At 40.2% G+C, this 19,674-nt stretch overlaps 1 protein-coding gene across 1 annotated transcript in view; it reads right to left on the bottom strand.

The window, feature by feature from the left end:
* The window catches only part of FNBP1 (formin binding protein 1), a 65,158-nt gene extending 49,677 nt beyond the window's left edge, over window positions 1-15,481 (bottom strand). Inside the window, exons 1-4 of the mRNA XM_009998993.1 lie at window positions 15,413-15,481; window positions 12,645-12,760; window positions 8,746-8,802; window positions 6,073-6,220 (exon numbers count right to left, since the gene is read on the bottom strand). Coding sequence (XP_009997295.1) covers window positions 6,073-6,220; window positions 8,746-8,802; window positions 12,645-12,760; window positions 15,413-15,481 — 390 coding nt within the window. The remainder of the gene's footprint in view (window positions 1-6,072; window positions 6,221-8,745; window positions 8,803-12,644; window positions 12,761-15,412) is intronic.
* Window positions 15,482-19,674: the final 4,193 nt, after the last annotated feature.

The following is a 19,674-nucleotide window of genomic DNA, read 5'->3' as shown; positions in this document are numbered from 1 at the left end:
GAACCATCTGGCTTTCTGGCAGCAGGGCAGACAGTCCTGGATTCAGTGAGCACAAACACAGGCAGGCAGGACAAGGACAGTGTGTTTGGAGAGAATGTACCCCACTCAAAGCCATACTTGAGGCTTGTGTTCTTAAAAGCCTAGATGTGCCAAAGTGCTCCATGTGAGCAAACCTATGGGCTTGTCCAACGGAGAGCCACCATCACTACTGAAAACTAAGGCATGAAGAAAAGATGTGGTTTAAAATCCTTCAACAAGAATAAAGGCACATGCTACTCCAGCCTCTATCATTTTAGTTGCCAGTTCTGTCAAAGTTTCTCTTTCAGTGATCCACATCCAGCACAACAGAATGCCTCCTCCCTCCACTGAAATGGTGATAGTTCCCCACAAATCTTGCAGTGAAGAAAACTAGAGGATGTACAATTTCACTCCTCAGCAGGCAAAGAAACACTCCTTTATTCAAATAGCTAACAACCTTTTAGCTGTTTCCATATAGCCTTCACATATGCACACAACCACATGATAGTATTAAGACCTACAGATAGAGAAAATACTGAATGTAAACTAAAATGCCAGGTAGGATGCCCACATGTACCTCAGGCCTTGGATAAACAGCATTCTCACACAGTTAAGGTGTGCTCTACTATTATGGCTTTACTGTTGCTCTTTCGCTCATTTTAGGCTGCTCCCTGAAGGTGCCTGGGTAGAGCAAAAAGGGAAAAATAGATACATGGCCAATGCTCAACCTCTCGTACCCTCTAGCCTTTCAGGCATTGAGCAGGAAATGTTACTGTAGTCATCACTCATGTTGGCCCTTTAACAGTCTGTTGGTCTGCAGTACAATATATTGAGACTAACTCACCAAAAATTAACTACATTTGCTTACAATCATGTTTTGTTTCCCAATCAGAATCCTTCCCGTCTAAGAAAAGTCAATTTATTTATCTGAACTATTATTTTGTAGTTCAGTGTACCCATTCAAAACTGGGAAGAGCAAGACATTAAGACCAGTGGTCTCAAATTTAACCCTGCTAAATCTAAAGTTCACATTATACCTTTCAGCTGGATGTGTTGTTATTATTATTACTCTCCCACACAAAACTGTTTTGCAAACTTCTGTAATAAGCACTTGCTTTTTCCATCCCAGAACAGTCCTTCACAGCAGGATTAGATGACACAGTTTTATTTAACACAGTTTGTACCATATTTTGGGAAAAACCAACAAACACTCTATATCATGATCCTTCATTTCTTACAGCTACTACTCAATACTCTAAGAATACAATTTAACCTAATGAAACACAGATGAAATAGCTTGCAAGAAAGAGAGAATGGGTAGAGTTGGATTGTTGTGCAGTGTATTTATTGAGCACAACAAAATCTCCCATCAATGCCCAGAGTTCTCTTCCTGTTCATAAATAACTCCTGCAAGGCTTCTACTTGGCAACATAAATATTTATGTTTAATTTTATAACCTTAGATTAAAGCTAAATACTTCTAACTCCATTTATGGAGCAGTAAACTGGAAGTGGGTTAGTCTCAGAACAAGAGCTGAGGAAAGCTCAGTATGAATCTCATCAACCCAGAGTTTGAATTTTGGCAAATCACTTCCTTTTGCTGTCTCTCTCTTCCTAACCACCCACGCTTTGCCTAATGGCTTTGTCATTTCTGGAAGGCAGCAATGTCTCTTTGTACCTCTGTAACACCAAGCACAGCTGTGCTCCAAAGACAGAGAGACAAGATGGAAAAAACCATTGTGCACTTGACAGGGTCATATTCCACCACCCTATCTCATGCCTGCACCGTGCCCTGTGCTGGGAGAAACCCTGCTGAAAACCACAGGACTCTCTGCAGAACAAGGCACCATTCAGAATGAACTGAACGTAGCAGAATTCCTCCCAATTATTTACTTTTCATCAACACCTGAGAATCAACCAGAAACAGAAAGCTCTCTGACATGTACACCCCAAGATGACTACACATGGGGAGGGCACACATGCTTCACCATAAAGAACCAGACCCTTTTTGCCCCCACAGGACCCATAAGGATGCATTCATTCCCTGTTCCATTTCTATCCTGACACAAAATGGAATGTATTGACAGCAGGTAAATTCTCTCTCAACCACAGAATCCCAATGATGGATCAGTTCAGACTGCAGCAAAGCTCTTGACTTTCATGCACGATTGTATGGAGCCAGCCTACCCCCAAGGGGAGGTGGAGGCAGCGGTGAAAACAGCAACACTAATAAGAGGGATAGTTCATGACTCCTAAATACATTTTTAGCAAAGCTGACATGAGCAACAGCTACAGGGCAGCTGCTGCCAGAGGAGACCATGAGTCAGACCTAGTCTGTGAACACAGATCTAAATCAGAATTGTCCCAGGAATTAATTCTCGGGTTCCTATCTGGACAAACTACAATACTGAGGGTTTTCCTCAGCCACAGTTGAGAGAATAGTTTGGTTTAGGTGCCTCCTGTGAAGCTTTAAGAAAAAGAGAAACTCTCAATGCTCGGGCCACACTGGCTACATGTCTGCTCAGAAGTCCTCTCAGGTGTCACCCAAGAAGAGGGTAGTAAACAAAGCATGCTAAGTAACTTGGCAGGCACAGTGTGGAGAAGCAGATTCCCTCACTTAAGCAATCAGAATGCTGCTGATGTTTCTCTCACATGGAACTGCCTGCTTAGAAGCTACAATTGCATCCAGCAACTACTACAATGGGTGGGAGCAGAACAAGTCTTGAGTACATTTCCAACCTGGAAATGTACTACCTGTTAATGCTTGTGAAATGAAGTCCAGACACACCTCTGGATGTTACTGGGATCATCTCCTTTTGTCACACACAAGCAATATTAAGGCCCAATTTTGTAACACTGCAGGACACTCAGCTCAAACTTGACTTTGCACAGCTACCCCAAAAGTTTTGGTGAAGTTGGGGTGGCATGAAGAATGGCCACAGAAGCAAGTTCTTTCCCTGAACCACTCTGAGAGGCAATCCCCAACTCATTGGTGTCTTGGTGAAGGAGGTTTTCACACAGTGGAGGGGAATTTAACCACGTGCATGTAAACTCAGAAGGAAGGCAGATGAGGCATGACCTTCACAGGTAGTGTAGAAGTGAAATTTCAGCTTTAAAGAAGTTAGCAAGAGCCTGGCTGAAGATGAAAGTTACTCAAATGAGAACACAGACACACTAAGACCAGGAGAATAGAAGAAGTTACGTGAGGAACTGTACAATAAAGAGTTTCACTTCACTAGACAGCTGGGAAGAATTGAAACAGTGCAAGGAGTTTTCCCACACACAAACGGGGTGTGAAAAGCAGGCAGAGTGTACAACTAACTTCAGTGACTCTGAAAAAAAACCATAAAGGCAACCCAGAACTCTCCTAAACTCCAAACCAGGTCAGAGGATAGAGGTCTCTCTCTTTTGAACAGTGCCAAACCACTGGGAATTTGCAGATCATCCCACTCATCCAAACTCCAGAACATCCTGCTTGGTTTTGATTAGTTGCTTCTTCCCTTATTTTCATCACTAGCAAGTGTCTTTATGAAAAAACATGACACAGGCAGCCATCCAGCACACCTTTCAAAGGAGCCAAATCCAACATAAGTAAAAATTGCATGCCAAATTAATTTTATCCACCATAAAACTAATCTAAGGCTTTATGTACAATCAGGTTCTGCGCTGCTTACAGGCCTGTGCTTGTCAAGGAAAAACCAAGAAGTGTGATTTATTATCATGTGACTCCAATCATCTGCTGCTGTAATTCCACTCTAATCAGAAGTAAATGAGCATGAAAACAGAGTAATGCAGGCAATGCAGACCCCATGGATTTAGAGATCATCACCCTCAGCCACCATGACTCCACTAGATGCCCAATCCTTTTGCATATCAAAGGAGTTTTCTTTGAAACAGGAGCTCTTAAGTCTGATATATTTGCCTCTCTCCTGTACTTGAGGGTTTTTTACACATTTATCATTACAACACCTCTGTGCATAATCCCCATCTTCCAGGTGGGAAATTACAACACAAATCTCAGTCACACTGAAATCTCTGGAAATCTGTACCATTTTACATGTATCTGGACACCTGAATGACTTAATTCAAATGATACAAGACTCTAGAGGAGAATGTAGATCTCCCAATTTCTACGTGTGGCCCTAACCCCAGAAGTGATCACCCTTTCTTGAAGCTTTACAGCTACTTGATGCACTTTGTAGTTTTAGGTTAATGGTTGGACTTGATGATCTTTTCCAACCATACTGATTCTGTGAACCTGCAGTGTTACAGCCAGTGCCATATGAAGTAGGGAGCATCAGAGCTCTGCCAGCAACGTTTCTGACAATACCGACCTATTCCTCAATTTCTATCATAAAAAGTTTTGCCAAAGCATCAGCCCCTCTACCAACCACCTCCCCCTTCTGCAGACCCCAGCATGAGTGGCTGCATTTGTATTGTATGGGATGAAGTGAGAGAGGCCTGAAATGCCTGAAGGAGAAAGCAGTTTCCTTTTCAACCCCATTTTCTCTTAAATGAGAAAACTACAGGAATCAGACAAGGATTCATAATTCATTTGGCTTATATGAATATCACAAGAACAAAACAACCAACCATGACTGACAACTGTTTTCTGTTAGAGGATAAGAATCACCAGCAACAGCAGGTAAATACACTGTCAGTTGTTTTTTTTTGCTGTTCCCATGCTGTCACACTCAATCAATATTACAATCATTCTCCTGTCCCTCATTACTCATATGAGCCATCCTTATTACAAAAGTCTACAAATAAAACAAAAAAGGCAATAGTTACTGCTCAGTCTTTACAAGAAAGATAGCAAGTCCTCTTTCATTTTATTTAAAATGTCTAGGTGATATACCAATCACCTTATACACCCATATAATTGAACAATTAGGTAAAAACTTGGAAGTGACAGGAAAATGCCATATTAGAATGCCTCTTTTTTTTGCTATGCTTATTGTACAGAGTTTGTGCTGAATCATAGAAGTGGTTGAGAAACGATTTTCATCACAGCTGTAAAACACCCTTCCATGATGCTGCAAAATATTATGTCCCTAAAAGATAACACACCATTCTGCAAACTAAAGGTATGTCTATATATTCTATTCTTCTGTTGAGAGACTTATCCTAATACCAGGCTTAGGAAAAGATGGTCATTTCCAGGACACTGATTTTGCACAGCACATGCTTAACATTTAGTGGGACTATTTATAAATGCTGGACTAAGCAAGGATACTTTTGCACTTCCCAGAGTGGATCAACAGTTTGGAAATGAAATACAGTGCCCTGATGCTCCCCAGCCTTGTTGCACTTTCATCAGTTATTTTAGACACACGTTATGAGTATTTGTAACAGTAATATTTGGAATCACTATTTTATGCCCATTCATCCCAGGGGTAAAAGGGTTCAAGGAAAGGAATTAAAATGACATCTCAATTATATGCCTTTCAGACCTGGTGACATACAAATTAATCAGCTTTGAACATTTACTACAGTGAGCACACAGGTTCCTAAACTACTAGCTAAAATACTGGACTAACATGAAGCCAATTCTACCAGTCCTGAAGGACAACAGGTGGAAAACCAGATTCCCCATAATCACAAAACAAGGCAGACCCCATGTTTTCAATAGAATAGTTTTTTAGAAGGTTCTGTTGACCAGATCTGGCTAAGGAGGACAATGTGAACTAAGTTCCTAATAATTCTTTCCCTTGGTCTTAGTAATACAATTTCTCTGTTTATTTCAGGCTTTACACAGTGCTGCTGGACTCTTCCCTAAACAAGCTTTTGGCTAACAGAGCCTTAAGCACAGATGGGTCTCTGACCTTATTTAGCAGGGATTCTCCTGAAGGCATTGCTGTCTGATTTTATAACATTTGATTCAAATGGTTCAGTGACTTGGCCAGGGCACACAACCCACTTTTCCAATGCTTGGTTCATTAGCAAAGCTCATGTTTATTAACTACAAATAAATTTTGCTTAACGTTCAACTCCCCTACCACTAATTACCTGTCAAACATCAATTAACTGTGAATAATAAAAAATGAGCAGTTACCGATTTCCTCTCCTGTTTCAGCTCCTGCACATAGCGTGTTAACTCTCCAGTGATCAGAGAGGTCATGTTCTCTGAAATGACCTCGTGCTGTCCAGCATAGTCATTCATTTCATTTAAAGTGGCTAGGAAGGCTCTAGTTGATGTGTACCTGCAGAGGACAAAAATGCATTTTGCTTTTAATCCCTTTCTTTTCAGAAAGACACGCTGCAAAGGGAGGGTGGATGCTTCTCAAGCATTTTGTATTGCTACATGAGACTGAGGATGGATTAGCACAGATTGACTTGAAGGAATTTCTCCAAGGGAAGCCTAACCCCCACACTGAGAGTTGTCTGATAAATTAATCTCAATTGAGACAGCTTGACGTGGGCTCAAAATACCACAATTTCAGAGTGCCAGGCTTTTTTATCAGCACAGCTCTGGAACTTCACTATTCTACACTCTTCATTCACCAAACATTTCTAGTTACACTCAAGTACCACAATTCAGAGCACAGAGTCATCACTGTACCCTACCTGGCAAAATCCTGTCTAAGCAACCTACTTTTTAGCTTTTCATAGTTTAAATTGGATTTAAATCAGCTATAGTTCACAAAGTTTTCAAAAAGGGAGTACATTTACTAACTTGATGATCGTTATCAACCCTTATTTTTTAGTACTTTCCATGCAAAGTTTATTTTTCATATAAAGTCTCCTACACAACATTTCATTTCATTCAAAGGAAGAAACAAACATCTGTGCACACAATTTCAAAATAGCAGATTAGGTCACTAGCATATTCAGCACAGAGCCAACAGAGCTGCATTTAAATACCCCAGCTGGCTGTGCTGGTCAGCTGGAAAACAGCAGCTCTGAAGCACTTGTGCATACTAGAAAAACACTTCACATTAAATAGCAGTGGTCTGCACTGCTAACATCACATGGAGTGAAAACACAAAGCAAAGAGGGAGAGATTTAGAGGAAACAGGGAGGAGTGGTACAAGCAGGGATGAAAGAGTCAGAGAAAAGACTGAAAAAATAAACTAAAAAAGCAATTAAGAAAATAGTGCAATAGAAGCAGCCACATGCAGAGTCAAGCTGTGGTGCCTTGAGAGAAATCCCTATTGCAACGGACAGGGGATCAAAGCCACAGAACTACAGACTGAGAACCAGGTTGAAAACAGATCATTTCTAGACAAGCTGTCTCAAAGCAGGGTCCCAGGCACCCAAAGGTCACATGACAAACCCTCAGATGTTGTTCAGAAACATGAGGAAATGATACTGAGGTGAACACTATATTTAAAAGGGCAAAGGATACCCAGGATCTTCTGTGCCACCTCACATGAATCATTTAACTCCAATATCCCTTTTCAGCAATGAAAGATGTGTCAGAAAAGGATGCTGTGATAACCATTTACAGCATAACTCCCCAAAGGCAAATTTATTCCTAAACCCAGGTACAGACCAGCACAGCCAACATGCTGGTAATAGAGGCTTCCTTGTGTAAATATCAGTATGTCAGGAAACAACAGCATTCTATTATTTAATATCAAAACTGATCCCCAAACAATGTTAACTAAAAACAAATTTAAAAGAAAATGAAAAGGCTGTTATCTTTGTTAATATGAGCCACGAGAGTAGCTGTAAACAGCAGCTTGGGGGTCTGACCCAAAAATCTCAATTAATGTAATCACACAGCTGGACCAGTATCCAAAATCCCTTGAAACATTTCAAATTTCAAAGTAAAGGGTTGGAGTCTGCTTGGTGGGGTCTCCAGAGGCAGAGCAGCCTCCTGCAAAACAAGGCTGCAGGGTCAGAATCCCCAGTGTCTTCAGATGCTTTACCAAACACTGACATGGAGAAACCTCAGCCAGAGTGCTCTGAGGAAAAGGTTCTGCCCTGGCTTACAGCCTGTCTGTTGGAAAGCTCCTCTTCTAGAAAGTCTTCTTTAGGGAGTATCTTTAATCTCACCAAGGGCAGGAATGGGTTGACATATGGTCTGTCATCACGTGTATCCACATCTGCAGTGGCACTTGGTGCAGGAGCTGTGCTTTGATGCTGCAGCCTCTAACTGTGCAATCCATTAGTCTCCTGCCACATGAATCAACTGCAGACAGCTGAGGCAAGGGACCCTCCTTCAAGGGCAGCAAGTCATGCCTTGATCCATCCCAGAATACTGGCAGTACGAGCTACAACCTTCACCTTATTCTCCAAGAAACACCGGTTTTCTTTGTGGTATTATAATGTTCTCTCTTTTTAAGTCACTGGTCTGTGCTGCCAGTCCATCTGAGTAATTTAATACTTACACAGACTGCTCAAGTTTCATGCTAAAAGTAACAACTGTTTCTTCTCCTGCTGGAAGTAGTTAAGAGTTTGGTCATTCACTTCAAAGAGCCAGGATCATACAGTCTGGCTTAAAAGTTTTTAAGGTACATGAAGGAAAAAAAACCAAACCCAGCAAAACAGGCATCCAGAAGCCGTAATATCGAGGGAATTGAGTATTTTCAGACCAAATCCAGACACTGAAAATCCACTCCTTAGTATCTATCATATCAGTTTGTTTCTGCAAGTATGATTTTTATAATCTTTCACTTGACTTCAAAATCTTTGGTTTACAAGCCAAATCCTAGTCAATAACCCAACCTTCTCCCCTTCTTCCATCAACACATGCTCACCTAGCAATGGATCATGAACATACCTGTATTCTTCCTCCTCTTTGGAGTTCTTTTTGGGTTGGTATTTCTTTGAAAGATTCCTAAAATTAAAAATATACAAATATAAAATTAAATTTTAAATCTCCTTTAAAGGAACTGGACAATCTTTGCATGCACACACTCTGTGGAGTTTTTGTTTTCAGTTTCTAGACACCTTTTTAGAAGCACAACTGCAATTAGACTTTGATTGTCCTGTAGTAGCACTCAAAAAATAAGCTGCATGGTGCTTCAGTCTCTGTAACCCAGATTCTGAATCCAAGAAGTTCATAAATTAGGGTCATGTCACAAACCTCCTTCACCAGATCTAAAGCAGAGACCCTTTTACAGTCAGAATACTGCTCCTTGGACATACAGACATGCTTTACAAACTCCACCCGGTAGAAGGTGCTGCTCCATACCCAAAGGTCAGCTGGCTCATTAAAGGGTGGTTTGCTGCAGCTGATGACACTCATGACCAGGTAATTTGACAGCCTTTAGCAAGATGCTTCCAAGGAAGAGAAAAATCTTAATAAAGCTGTGGGAAGGTGCATTGAGATGACAAAGGGGGGATCATTTCATAATTATCAATGGATGTTGGGAGAAAGGCAAAATTCAATTAACCCAATAAGCACAGATGACTGTATTCCTCATTACCCCACTTCCAACTAATGATTTAAAAATATTGATACGCTCTTCAAGCAATTGTATCCTGAATAAGAATTCTCAGTATTATGATGCATATTGCACTGTAGCATGACACAACACACATCTTTAAAACTAGAGAGCTGACAAATCTTACTTAGCAAATTGTAAGAACTTTTCAGTGCTGCAGAGCTGGGATCTCCTCTATTCTAAACCAAGCCCTATGACTACGTACATTCCTGCAGCTTTTGTCACCCTTCTGTGACATGGAAGCCATCTCTTTCAGCTTTACAGGTTGTTTCAGTGATTAACATACAAGTGGTAATTGAAGGACTACCAAGCTTCCTTATCCCATCTGTGCCAAACTCTTTGGAGGACCCCCAGAACACAAGCAGCTGGAAAACCCCTGCTTTTTCAGAGGTGTAACCCACCCTGTTGCTGTTTTTACTGCTATCTGGGAGACAGCAGAACCTCATCTCACACTTAGTCCTTTTGTTCTTAAGGAATTACGAAGCATCTGCCCAAACAGAATAGTAGCCAGAACCCTGGCAGATTTGCACAGACAAATGTGTTTCTCAAAATCTAAGTATCCCTCCTGGCAGGTATCCAAATTAGCATCTCCTTCCCAGTCTCTGAAACAATAAGCTTTTTTCTAATTCTGTGTACAGCAGCTTCAACCAAAGAATACCAGTATGGCAAGAATTCTGCCAAATGTTCTACATAACTCCAGGAAGCCTGATGGCCCTTCAGATACCATGGAAATGCCTCCTTCCACACACCTTCTTGAAGAGGAAAGGAAAAACCACAAGAAAACACACACAGAAGACAACACTAATAAGGCATTTTCACACACACAAAATGCAAGTGTCCCTGCATTGCCATGCTACCTAATTCTCACATACAGAGCTACTATTTTCTTGTGAACACTTGAAAGTGTAGAAGTGACAGAGCTAGGGCAACAAAATCCAGACAAAAATATTCTGAAAGCAAGTAACAAATTAGCATCTGCCTTAAACATTATTTTCAATGTACTTAATAAAACATGTAACAGAGTCTATATATTTAATGTTTTTCTATTTTTTTTCCCCCCCCCTTTTTTTAAAAACCAAAAACATAGGTAGGATTAGAAATCAGGACACACAAAAAACCCAGCACTGGTGCTGATTCCAGTAAGAGTCACTGACTCCCACACGTTGAAGTTCAGCATGCAAATCATGCAGCATCGTGACCAGAACACTCACACTTCTCAGGTTCAAGCTCACAAAGCAATGACACCTTCAGGGCTAACAGTGATTAAAGAGGGAATTAACACATAAGAACAAAGATCAGCAGTAAAATTGCAATTCTGGAAAGATTCTGTGCCAGCCTCTGCACCTGTCTCAAATTCACCCTTCTATTTGCCTTTCACACTGCATAGTTTTTTTCACCGCCTTTCCAGCTTGTTTCTCTGCTTTCTTATTTCCACTTCACTGACATCTTGCTCTTTCTCCCACATTTATTATCCATCAGAGGGGTTCCTGATTCTCAGAGTATCCTGATATCTTAAGCTTTTTTTTTTTTCAGTCTGTCTTCCTAAAGGCTATTCATCCATCAGCACATTAGACAAGCTACTCAGGAATTAACATATTTGTCCTCAAATCATACCCATGGGTGGGAGGGACAAATGCAGCTTAGTCTAGGGAATCAAAATGCAGACAGAAGATACAAACTGATAAAGTTTGTTGTGCAAGTCCAAGACAGAATGAGAAATAAAACTTCAGAGTTCAGAATTTCTAGATACTCAAAGGTAAAACTATCTCCCATTTCCTTGAACATTTTTGTGTGTCTTTATTTTCATAATCATGCTCTTCAACCCTGAAATTTATCATCCTAAGAAACTGAGTCTAGTGTGTGATCCTTCATCAGACAGGCTTGCTCACACAGATACTCTGCTAGAATTTCCCCACTCCAGTCATACTCTCTTCCAGCTCACTGGGCCTCTGTAATTCAATCTCTTCTCATCTCCATAGGATATGAGCAATTTGTTCTTTTTCAAGTCATCTTCTATTTCCTGCTTGTCTATAGCAGAAACCCTGGGGAACCCTGGTGGCATTCCCCTGAGAAAGCACATAACCATAAAGGCAGGGTTTTGTGAACCACCAGCTCCTCACAAATAACAGGACATTGTGCATCTTAAATCCATTCTAACACAAGCATAAAAAAACTCTGGGTGTGGTTTGTTGTTTTTCTTTCATCAGACATTGTGCTAGAGATAAACAGCTCAACTAGAACTTCATATCCCAAACTCTATAAACACTGAGAAGATGGAAGGAGTTCTAAGATGTATCACAGCCATGGAAAAAAGGTATGGATTTCCTGAAGGGGTTAAGAAGGATTAGGCCTGCACTCCCCTCTCCAGTTAGCTCCACTACCTCCAGTTCAACACACTGGAGGCTACTGGCTGCCAACAATATTGCACAGCCTCTCCATACAAGCAAGACTGTCTGTGTCTTGTACCCCTTTCTAAACCCTGTTAGTCTCTTATTTTATCCTCCCTTCTTGTGGAAGGATTCTTAGCATCCCTTCCCTTGTCCCTTCCCCATTTACACTGGATCTGACCTCAAGAAACACATTTTCTGGGTCTAGTTCACACACACTTGTCCTTCTGCCTACAAATTGATGGTTTGAACCAGACAGAGAACACACAGCAGGAACTTCCAGTAATTTAGCTACTTGAGATAAATTCACAGGATGTCTTTCTTCAGGAGACACATCACAAGAACAGAGGCAAGATTATAAAACTGTCAAAATTCAAATCTCAGGCTGCAACCTGGCTAACTACACAGACAAAACTTCCAAAGGCTCAGACTGACTTTCTGACCTGCAGTTTCTCCAACATGAGTTTCTCCATTCAAAGCCTGTCTTATTAAAAGAAAACCTAAACTTCACCTTACAACAAGTTATGATGTTTCTGCTGATTTCTGAAATCCTTCAGCATGTACATGCAGCAGTCCTAATTTCATGGAAAACATTACAATGCTATCCTCAAAGTCTGGGCCATTAATCATCGATAAATCATGACTAAGACCAAGTATCCTACTCAGTCACCTAAAAATGCTTTTTTGCAAAGCGTATTATCTTTAGCAGAGATAATAAAACAGTATCTTAAAGTAACTTTAGCTTTGATGCTCTAAATTAAAGATATTCTCTATAAGCCATTATTATAAACCACAAGGTCTGAGCAGATGCAACTCGAAGTCCAGAATTTTACATACTGACTTACCTAAGCTGCTTTGCATAGCTGAGTTCAATCTCTGTTCTTTCTTTTACAAACTTGATGTATTTTTCCAGGACATCAATACCCCATTGCGTGTGTTTTTCTAAGTTGTCAAACTGGTCCTGCAATGAATCAAAAAAATAGTTTCATCTTGTTGAACACAGAGATAACTAAAAATAATTTCCAAAGTGCATATCACCATAAAGAAAGTGTGACGAATATTTTCCATTACCACAGTTAAGTCATTTTTGTAGCAACACAGGTTTTTAATGGACAGAAACAAGTCTTTAAACATGAGACCAATTCAGTAACATTCTTCATTCCTCATTTCTGAATCAGTTACATTTCAAAAATCCTGGCAATTCTACTGAATACCATCTCCTGATATAAAGTCATAATTAGACTAAGGATAAGATACTCTTGCCAGTATTTTACTTCAGGCTGAAAAGTTCCATGAATTTGAGGTCTACTTCTAATTAATAATTTTTATTTTAATCTGAAAAACACAGATCTATACTCAAGCTTTGTCAGTGTTAAAAATTTAAAATGCCATTGAGAATAGCTAACAATCTTTTTACAGAACAGAACTTGCTTTCCCTATAGCCTGTTTTGTTCTCAACCAGAACACATGCTAAGAACAAATGATGCCACAAAAATGACATTAGCTATGTTTACAGTAAGTTTTCTTGTCTGCCTCCATTTATATACAGATGCTACTTTGTTCTTCAAATTTTGTTGCCCTCAAAAACAGCCACACATGTTTTCAGTAAAATCTCTTTCAATCAAGAACATTCCACAAGTCAGTTTGGGATTTGCAAATGCCAAGATAAATTAAGCAACTCTAAATCCAAATTAATTGTCCAAGCCAGCCTATTACTATCTGCAGATTTAACCTAAAAACTAGCTTATTTTTAACAATTTGGTTTCTTCAAGCAGTGCTCAAATGCCATCATCATTTGTTCAACACAACATTTGGGAGGTTAATATTTCTACAAGACTTGAAAGATATTTTTAAACTGGGATACACTCAATACACTTATCCTGACAGAAACACAGTGTAAACAAGGTTTTTAGTATCAGCCTGGCTTATTTGGCATCAGGTTCAGTGATGGTTTACATGAAAAACAGAATAATTCCACCTATCTGCAGTACAAAGGTTAGATTTACAACATTTTCCAAAACCATTGTACACAGCCATAGATTTGGGTCAGATGCTTAGTTGCCACAATTAAAGCTTCTGACAGAAGATCTGGTCTTGCGACTTGCAGTTTGTAGAACTATCATCTAATTTTATCAAAGCAACACAAGCCCACTTCCTTAGAAGCACAAAACAACAGAAAACTACAACAAAGGCGAGTTTATGAATCTGTTGCTTAAGTAGCTACCACTCGGTGCTTTGTAGTATATGTGGCTCTGATAGAGAGTTAGATGGGTATCAGGAGAGATTCCCCCCAGCACTGAACAAAACAGTCACATACAGAGAAGCTCCTAATTGCAAACAAAACCCTTTTAGCTGTATTTTGAGTGGGAGAAAAAGAAAGCCATGTTAGAGGAGGAAAGGTGCAAAACCCTAGCCAAGAATCCAGTTAAACCACCAGGAAATAGGCATGGAATAGGACATGTAGGGTTTGCATATCTGCTTATTTGCTCTGGTTTAGCATGAGGTACTATTTTAAACCAATTCAGCCAAACCAGACTCTGCTTCAGTTTCAATCATGTCAGTGTTAGTCAATTAAGGAGGCACTGGGGGGCGAACACCAAAAGGGCAACAGTATAAAGTTACAAAAATAGTGATCAACTTCTAAGCCCCGTTCTCCAGGATCTAAGGAAAAGTGGTTACAGGCAACTGGGGGGGGAAGGGGAGGGGAAATATTTTAGCTACATAGACTAAAAGCCTGACTTCCAGCAACACAGATCACCCTTAAACCAATGTAACACCATTCAGTCAAAAATAGGATTTATATATTCTGCAAAAAGGGAAGACAAGTTCTAAGCCAGTACAAATTTGCATGCAGGCAAATCCTTACTTCAGACAATTTCACAGCTGGGAAGAACACAAGACACCCTGCGTAACATCACAGACCTCTCCTCCTCCCAGAGGGCTCTGAGCAGGAAGCAACACCGAGTGCTGTCTGGAGTACCATGGCAGCAAAATGAGGCACCTACTGCTCGGCTTCAAATATACAACCTCTGCATCCATCTCTGCTTTAAATATACAACCTCTCCATCTCTCAGATTCTGTTGGTGTCAAGAAAGCAGTGCAAACATGACCTTTTTATGGGCTGTGATAAAGACGTTTTACAGCTATCCCACACCCTTCTCTTCCACAATTTACATTATTTAACATAAACACAGGCATATAAAATAAATACCCCAAGAGGCAGTCCATTACTCACAAGTTTACACACACTCTTAACTTTGAGAAATCTCAGGGAGGGAAATCCACTCTCTAATCTCTGTAAGCAAATTACACCACCCTTATCAAGATATACCTTCCTAGTAGCAAGAAACCTGGCATCCTACTTCACCGCCATCCAAAGAGGTCATGGTTTTCCATAGGAAAGAACACCTTTCAAGATCTTGTGCTTTGAGAGAACTCCAGACTGCTGACAGCACAGAGGTAGAGAAGGTTCACCCTAGAAAGGTAATCTTGGTGGTGGCCTGTCCAAGCCTTTTCCAACACCACCACCCTGATTCAATTCTCTGAGCACCAGTTAGATCAGAGTATCCAATAAGAGCTAGAAACAGGCACCTGCCTCCACCCGGTCTGTTACCCCAAAGGTGGATCTGCTGGACTGTTTCAGCAGCCTTACTATGTCAAGTTTGTCAAAAGAAAACTCCATGATGTGCAGTGAAAAGGCAAATACAAGGCAGTGCAGCTGTCAGGCCAACTATGAGAAGATGCTAACTTGCTATTTATAAAGTGAGCAGAGACACTTGTTCTGTGCTGAGCTGTAATCAGAAGAACCTCAACCAGATAAACTACAAGCACTAAGACCTGCTATCAAGAAGCAAAACAAGGGGAAATTCAGCTTTCTGCAGACTTTGCTAAAGAGAAGGTTTTGCCTTCTCTGGGCATGGAACAGTTTTGGCTCAAATGCTATTTTATTAAGCAGCCAACACCCCACAACAAGCATGTTACTGCGGGGTCATGTATCCCATTATCAGTTCTCTTTTCCGTGTTCCTTAAGGATGAAAGAAGTCATTACAATTGACAACACCCTCACTTGCTGAACATGGTGTTCCAAAGGAAAGGCAGTACGGCCAGAGGGATCTAACACAGATGTGTCTTCCTTGTTTCATGGATCTGCCCTGCAAGTTGAAGACAGGCAAAGGCTCGGTGTTAAGGCTAATGAATCATAGGGATGACAGAGTACACAGAATGCTTTGATCTTAAAGCATAACCTTTAATTAATGGAAACCCAAAGTCCAGGCATACATGCAATCAACGTAAAACCAGAACTTCTAAAAAGATCCTTGAGAGTAGTTATCAACAATGTCATCTCTTCAAACAATCATCATCTAATTTTTTTTAATGTATGTAGTATTTCCAAAAATGCATTGTCAGGTGGAATCTGTGAAGTTAAAAAAAGTAAACTATTTGGTAACAAATTTGGGTTTTTTATTATCCCTAACAATGGGATTTTCACCCTTCTCCAAAATTTACCAGAAGCAGACTTACTCCAGACTTACCAGAAGCAGATTGCTAGAAAATGAAGTTCAAAAGACTGCCAAACTCCACTACTGTTCCATAATAATTTTCACTGAACTCCAGAATAATATTCTAGTTTAAAACAAGCTCTTTTTAGAAATGAAGCCCAGCAAAAAAACAAAATAAAACAAAAAAACTCAACTCTTGCAGTGCAAGGCCATCAGTAAATGAGCTGGGATTTTGGTTAACTTAAGCACTTGTAGCATAAGCAGCTTCTCATATTCAAACAGTAAAACTTGAAAGTGGTTTTCAAACACAAAGATCAAGGTGCCAGTGTCACACTGAAAGCCAGCAAGAAGTTTGTGGCTGGGGAAGCATCTACCTTAGAAAAAGAAGCAGGAGTTCAGCTGGTGAGGATTTATCTGTCTCTGAAGGAACTTGGCCTTAGAACCATGAGGCTGCTCCCCAAAGCAGCATGTGGTTTCAGCACTAAGCCCACCATGCCTCCATCTGTGTTTAGCAGCTTAATATGTCACTACAACTCTGCAGGTTGGTCATCAGCTGGAAGCTGGCTCAGGTATCTCCAAGAGGTGCTCTTTCAGCTTTTGACTTCAATGTGTATTTTCTCCTCTGTTTGTTTTTACAGCCTACTCACCCTTCCAGTTGGGGATAACATTAGAAAACAATAAATTCCACAAGGCTTTAGCATTCTTCAAGAAGTAAGAAAACAAGACAAGAAGCATGACACAGTGTTCAGTGAGAATGCTCCCACCAGACCACAGTGAGGGGGGAAACAAAAGGTCACTTTGCACCTGTTTTCTCTGAAAAAGAAACACTAAGGCATTTTCTAGAATTTTTCACTACTTTCCTCTGACTCAGAGACTGATTTACATAGAGGAACACTCTTGAGCAAAAGGCTGTACTGACAATGAGTTGCACATCTCAGCAGGCTCCTACCACAGCCTTGACGTTACTGTTCATGTCCTTGAGCCTTCCAACCTGTCAAATCTCATGTTCTCCCATTGCCAAGTCTCCATCCTCACTTACTGTTCTATCAATAGCTTATTAAAAAGAACAGACTTTTGATTCACAATGAAGATGTGCACATAATTAAACTACACATACAGCTGTAACTTATTCCTCTTCATTAGATTCCACCAGCTTCCTAAGGACAGCACCATGTGCCAGTACAAACACTTCCTGCCTTCCCCAAGTGATGGAGGAGCTGGAACACACAAGCTGACCCACCTGACTTCTCATGGGTGGGAAGGCAGAGCCTCTGCTGCTTGAAAATGTCTTAATGTTTGTTCAGAGCTCAACACATTCTTGAGCGTGCACACAAAATCTAAAGCTCAAGAGGAAAGAACTTGATAGACGTTAACTTGAATGGGACTTGGACATCCAAGTACCCAGAATGCTTTGAAAGTTTTATCCCTAAGGCAAAGTGTGTTTCCAACTTCATTTCTGTTTCCATTAATTATCTCCTGGTATTTTTACCACTGCCCAAATACCTTCATATCTAGACATTGTTTCTGAAGCTCAGCTGCATGTTTCTGACTCTGACAATGCTTAAAATGGAAATCATGCTGCCTATTTGCTTTTCCTCATTTTAATTGTTACTTTGGCTGTCAAATCCCCTCACTTCTCAACTTTTCTCCTCAAGTCACATTCCCCAGCAATGCAAAGTATTTTGGGAAAAAGAAAGTTAGCCTTTAAAAACAACACAAAACAAAAAAAGGCTTTCTTCCCATTTCTAAACCACGTAACATGGAGTACAACCAATTGTTGAGCAATAAAGAAAGTGTTATTCATGTGGGCTTTGAAGATCAGCTCAGTAAGATATTCCTTCCTCTTTCAAGAGTGCTTCCATTTATTGCAAAATACTTCAATCCAAAGCTCGGTCAGATCCAGTGATGGAAGGGCCTTAATTTGCTGCCAAGGGGCTTCAGCATCTGTATCTACTGAAGTAAAGGGGGTGTCCTCACTCTTCCCATTAGTGTCTTGGCCATTCTGCAGCCCAAAACACTCAGGTCACTGTGCTCCCCATGGCTGGGTTGTAAGAGTGAACAAAACATTAGAGTCTAGGAGACTTGACCAATTAATTCTGCAATTTTAGGCATCATGTCAAACCTGCTTGGACTAGACTTAGGTGGCAGTGTTTAATATATCTCAGTAACCAGCACAAACTGTCAGTCTTTCTGCTACTTTTACAGGTAGCAGTGCTAAATTAACAAGAATGCTAATACAGAGACAAGTAGTCAAAGAAAGAATATGCTGAAAATTCAGTAGGTAATAACAGAAAAAACCTTTATTTAGCATATTCCTCCTATATTTCTACTCTGACAAGAGAATAAAACACCCATTTTCTTAAATGTAAAAATATTTGAAAACTTTCTACTGCCTTGTTCTCCAGAGAGTTCAATTCCATTTCCTCCCAAAATTACTTGTTTATTCACTGTTCTAAAAATACAAGTAGGAATAGGGGAATCAAATGCTAATTTTCACCTCTGGTTCACACCTTCTCCTCCCACATCTCTAAATTTTTTAAACACTCTCACTCATTTCCATAGGCAAAATGAATTAAAGTGAAGATGAAGAACATATTACACTGTTCAAATTCTAAATTACTTTTTTAGATACCATGGTTGAACAACTTCCTATTATAAAAATAATTAAGAAGATGAGACCTTCATAGGTTTGGTTAAGTCCAGTATGGCAGTAGTGCTAGCAGAATACAAAAGAATTCAGATCACAGATCCTCAGAGACCTAGAGTAAAACCATTTGCAAATCTAACAGTCTTCAGGCAAATTAATAACAAAAGAAAATGCACAAAGTACAGGCTGCCACTGAAAATGTCTTCTAGAAAACAGAGACGAGCAAAAAATATAAAAGCATTTCAGCATCTCTTGACTCAGCCACTACCGACCAGACAACTTCCCACACAAACCTGGCCAGCTATACCCAGTGAAACCCTCAGTTAATGGCAACTAAACAAACATCCATGTTTATACATGTCAAGTATGTTAAGTACAGGACACTAACCTTTTGCTTCATACAGCACAGACGAGGAGGACTGAGAGCACCATGGAAGACAGACAGAGAGGACAGGGAGACCATCTCTGGGTTATATTTACACAATGCTGTGGCTTCACGGGTCGTTTCACGACTCTACCCCCCTCCATTGCCCTGGGCATCCGGTTCTTGTTCACAAAACTATTTATGATCACATGCATTTTCCATGCAGAACTCCTTTTCATACTATTCAATGTAATAATTTCATTTTACCCTTTACATATTAAACTCCTCCTGACTTTTCACCTTAAACAAGCACATTTCTACTTAAGCTGAAAAACTACCCTAGACAATCCTTCCTACTTCCCCAC

The sequence above is a fragment of the Chaetura pelagica genome, unplaced genomic scaffold (genome assembly GCF_000747805.2).
Source record: "Chaetura pelagica isolate M959 unplaced genomic scaffold, ChaPel_1.0 scaffold405, whole genome shotgun sequence".
Taxonomy (NCBI): Eukaryota; Metazoa; Chordata; class Aves; order Apodiformes; family Apodidae; genus Chaetura; species Chaetura pelagica.
Note: the sequence above shows the minus strand (reverse complement) of the source record. Positions and strands in the feature narration are given on the sequence as shown.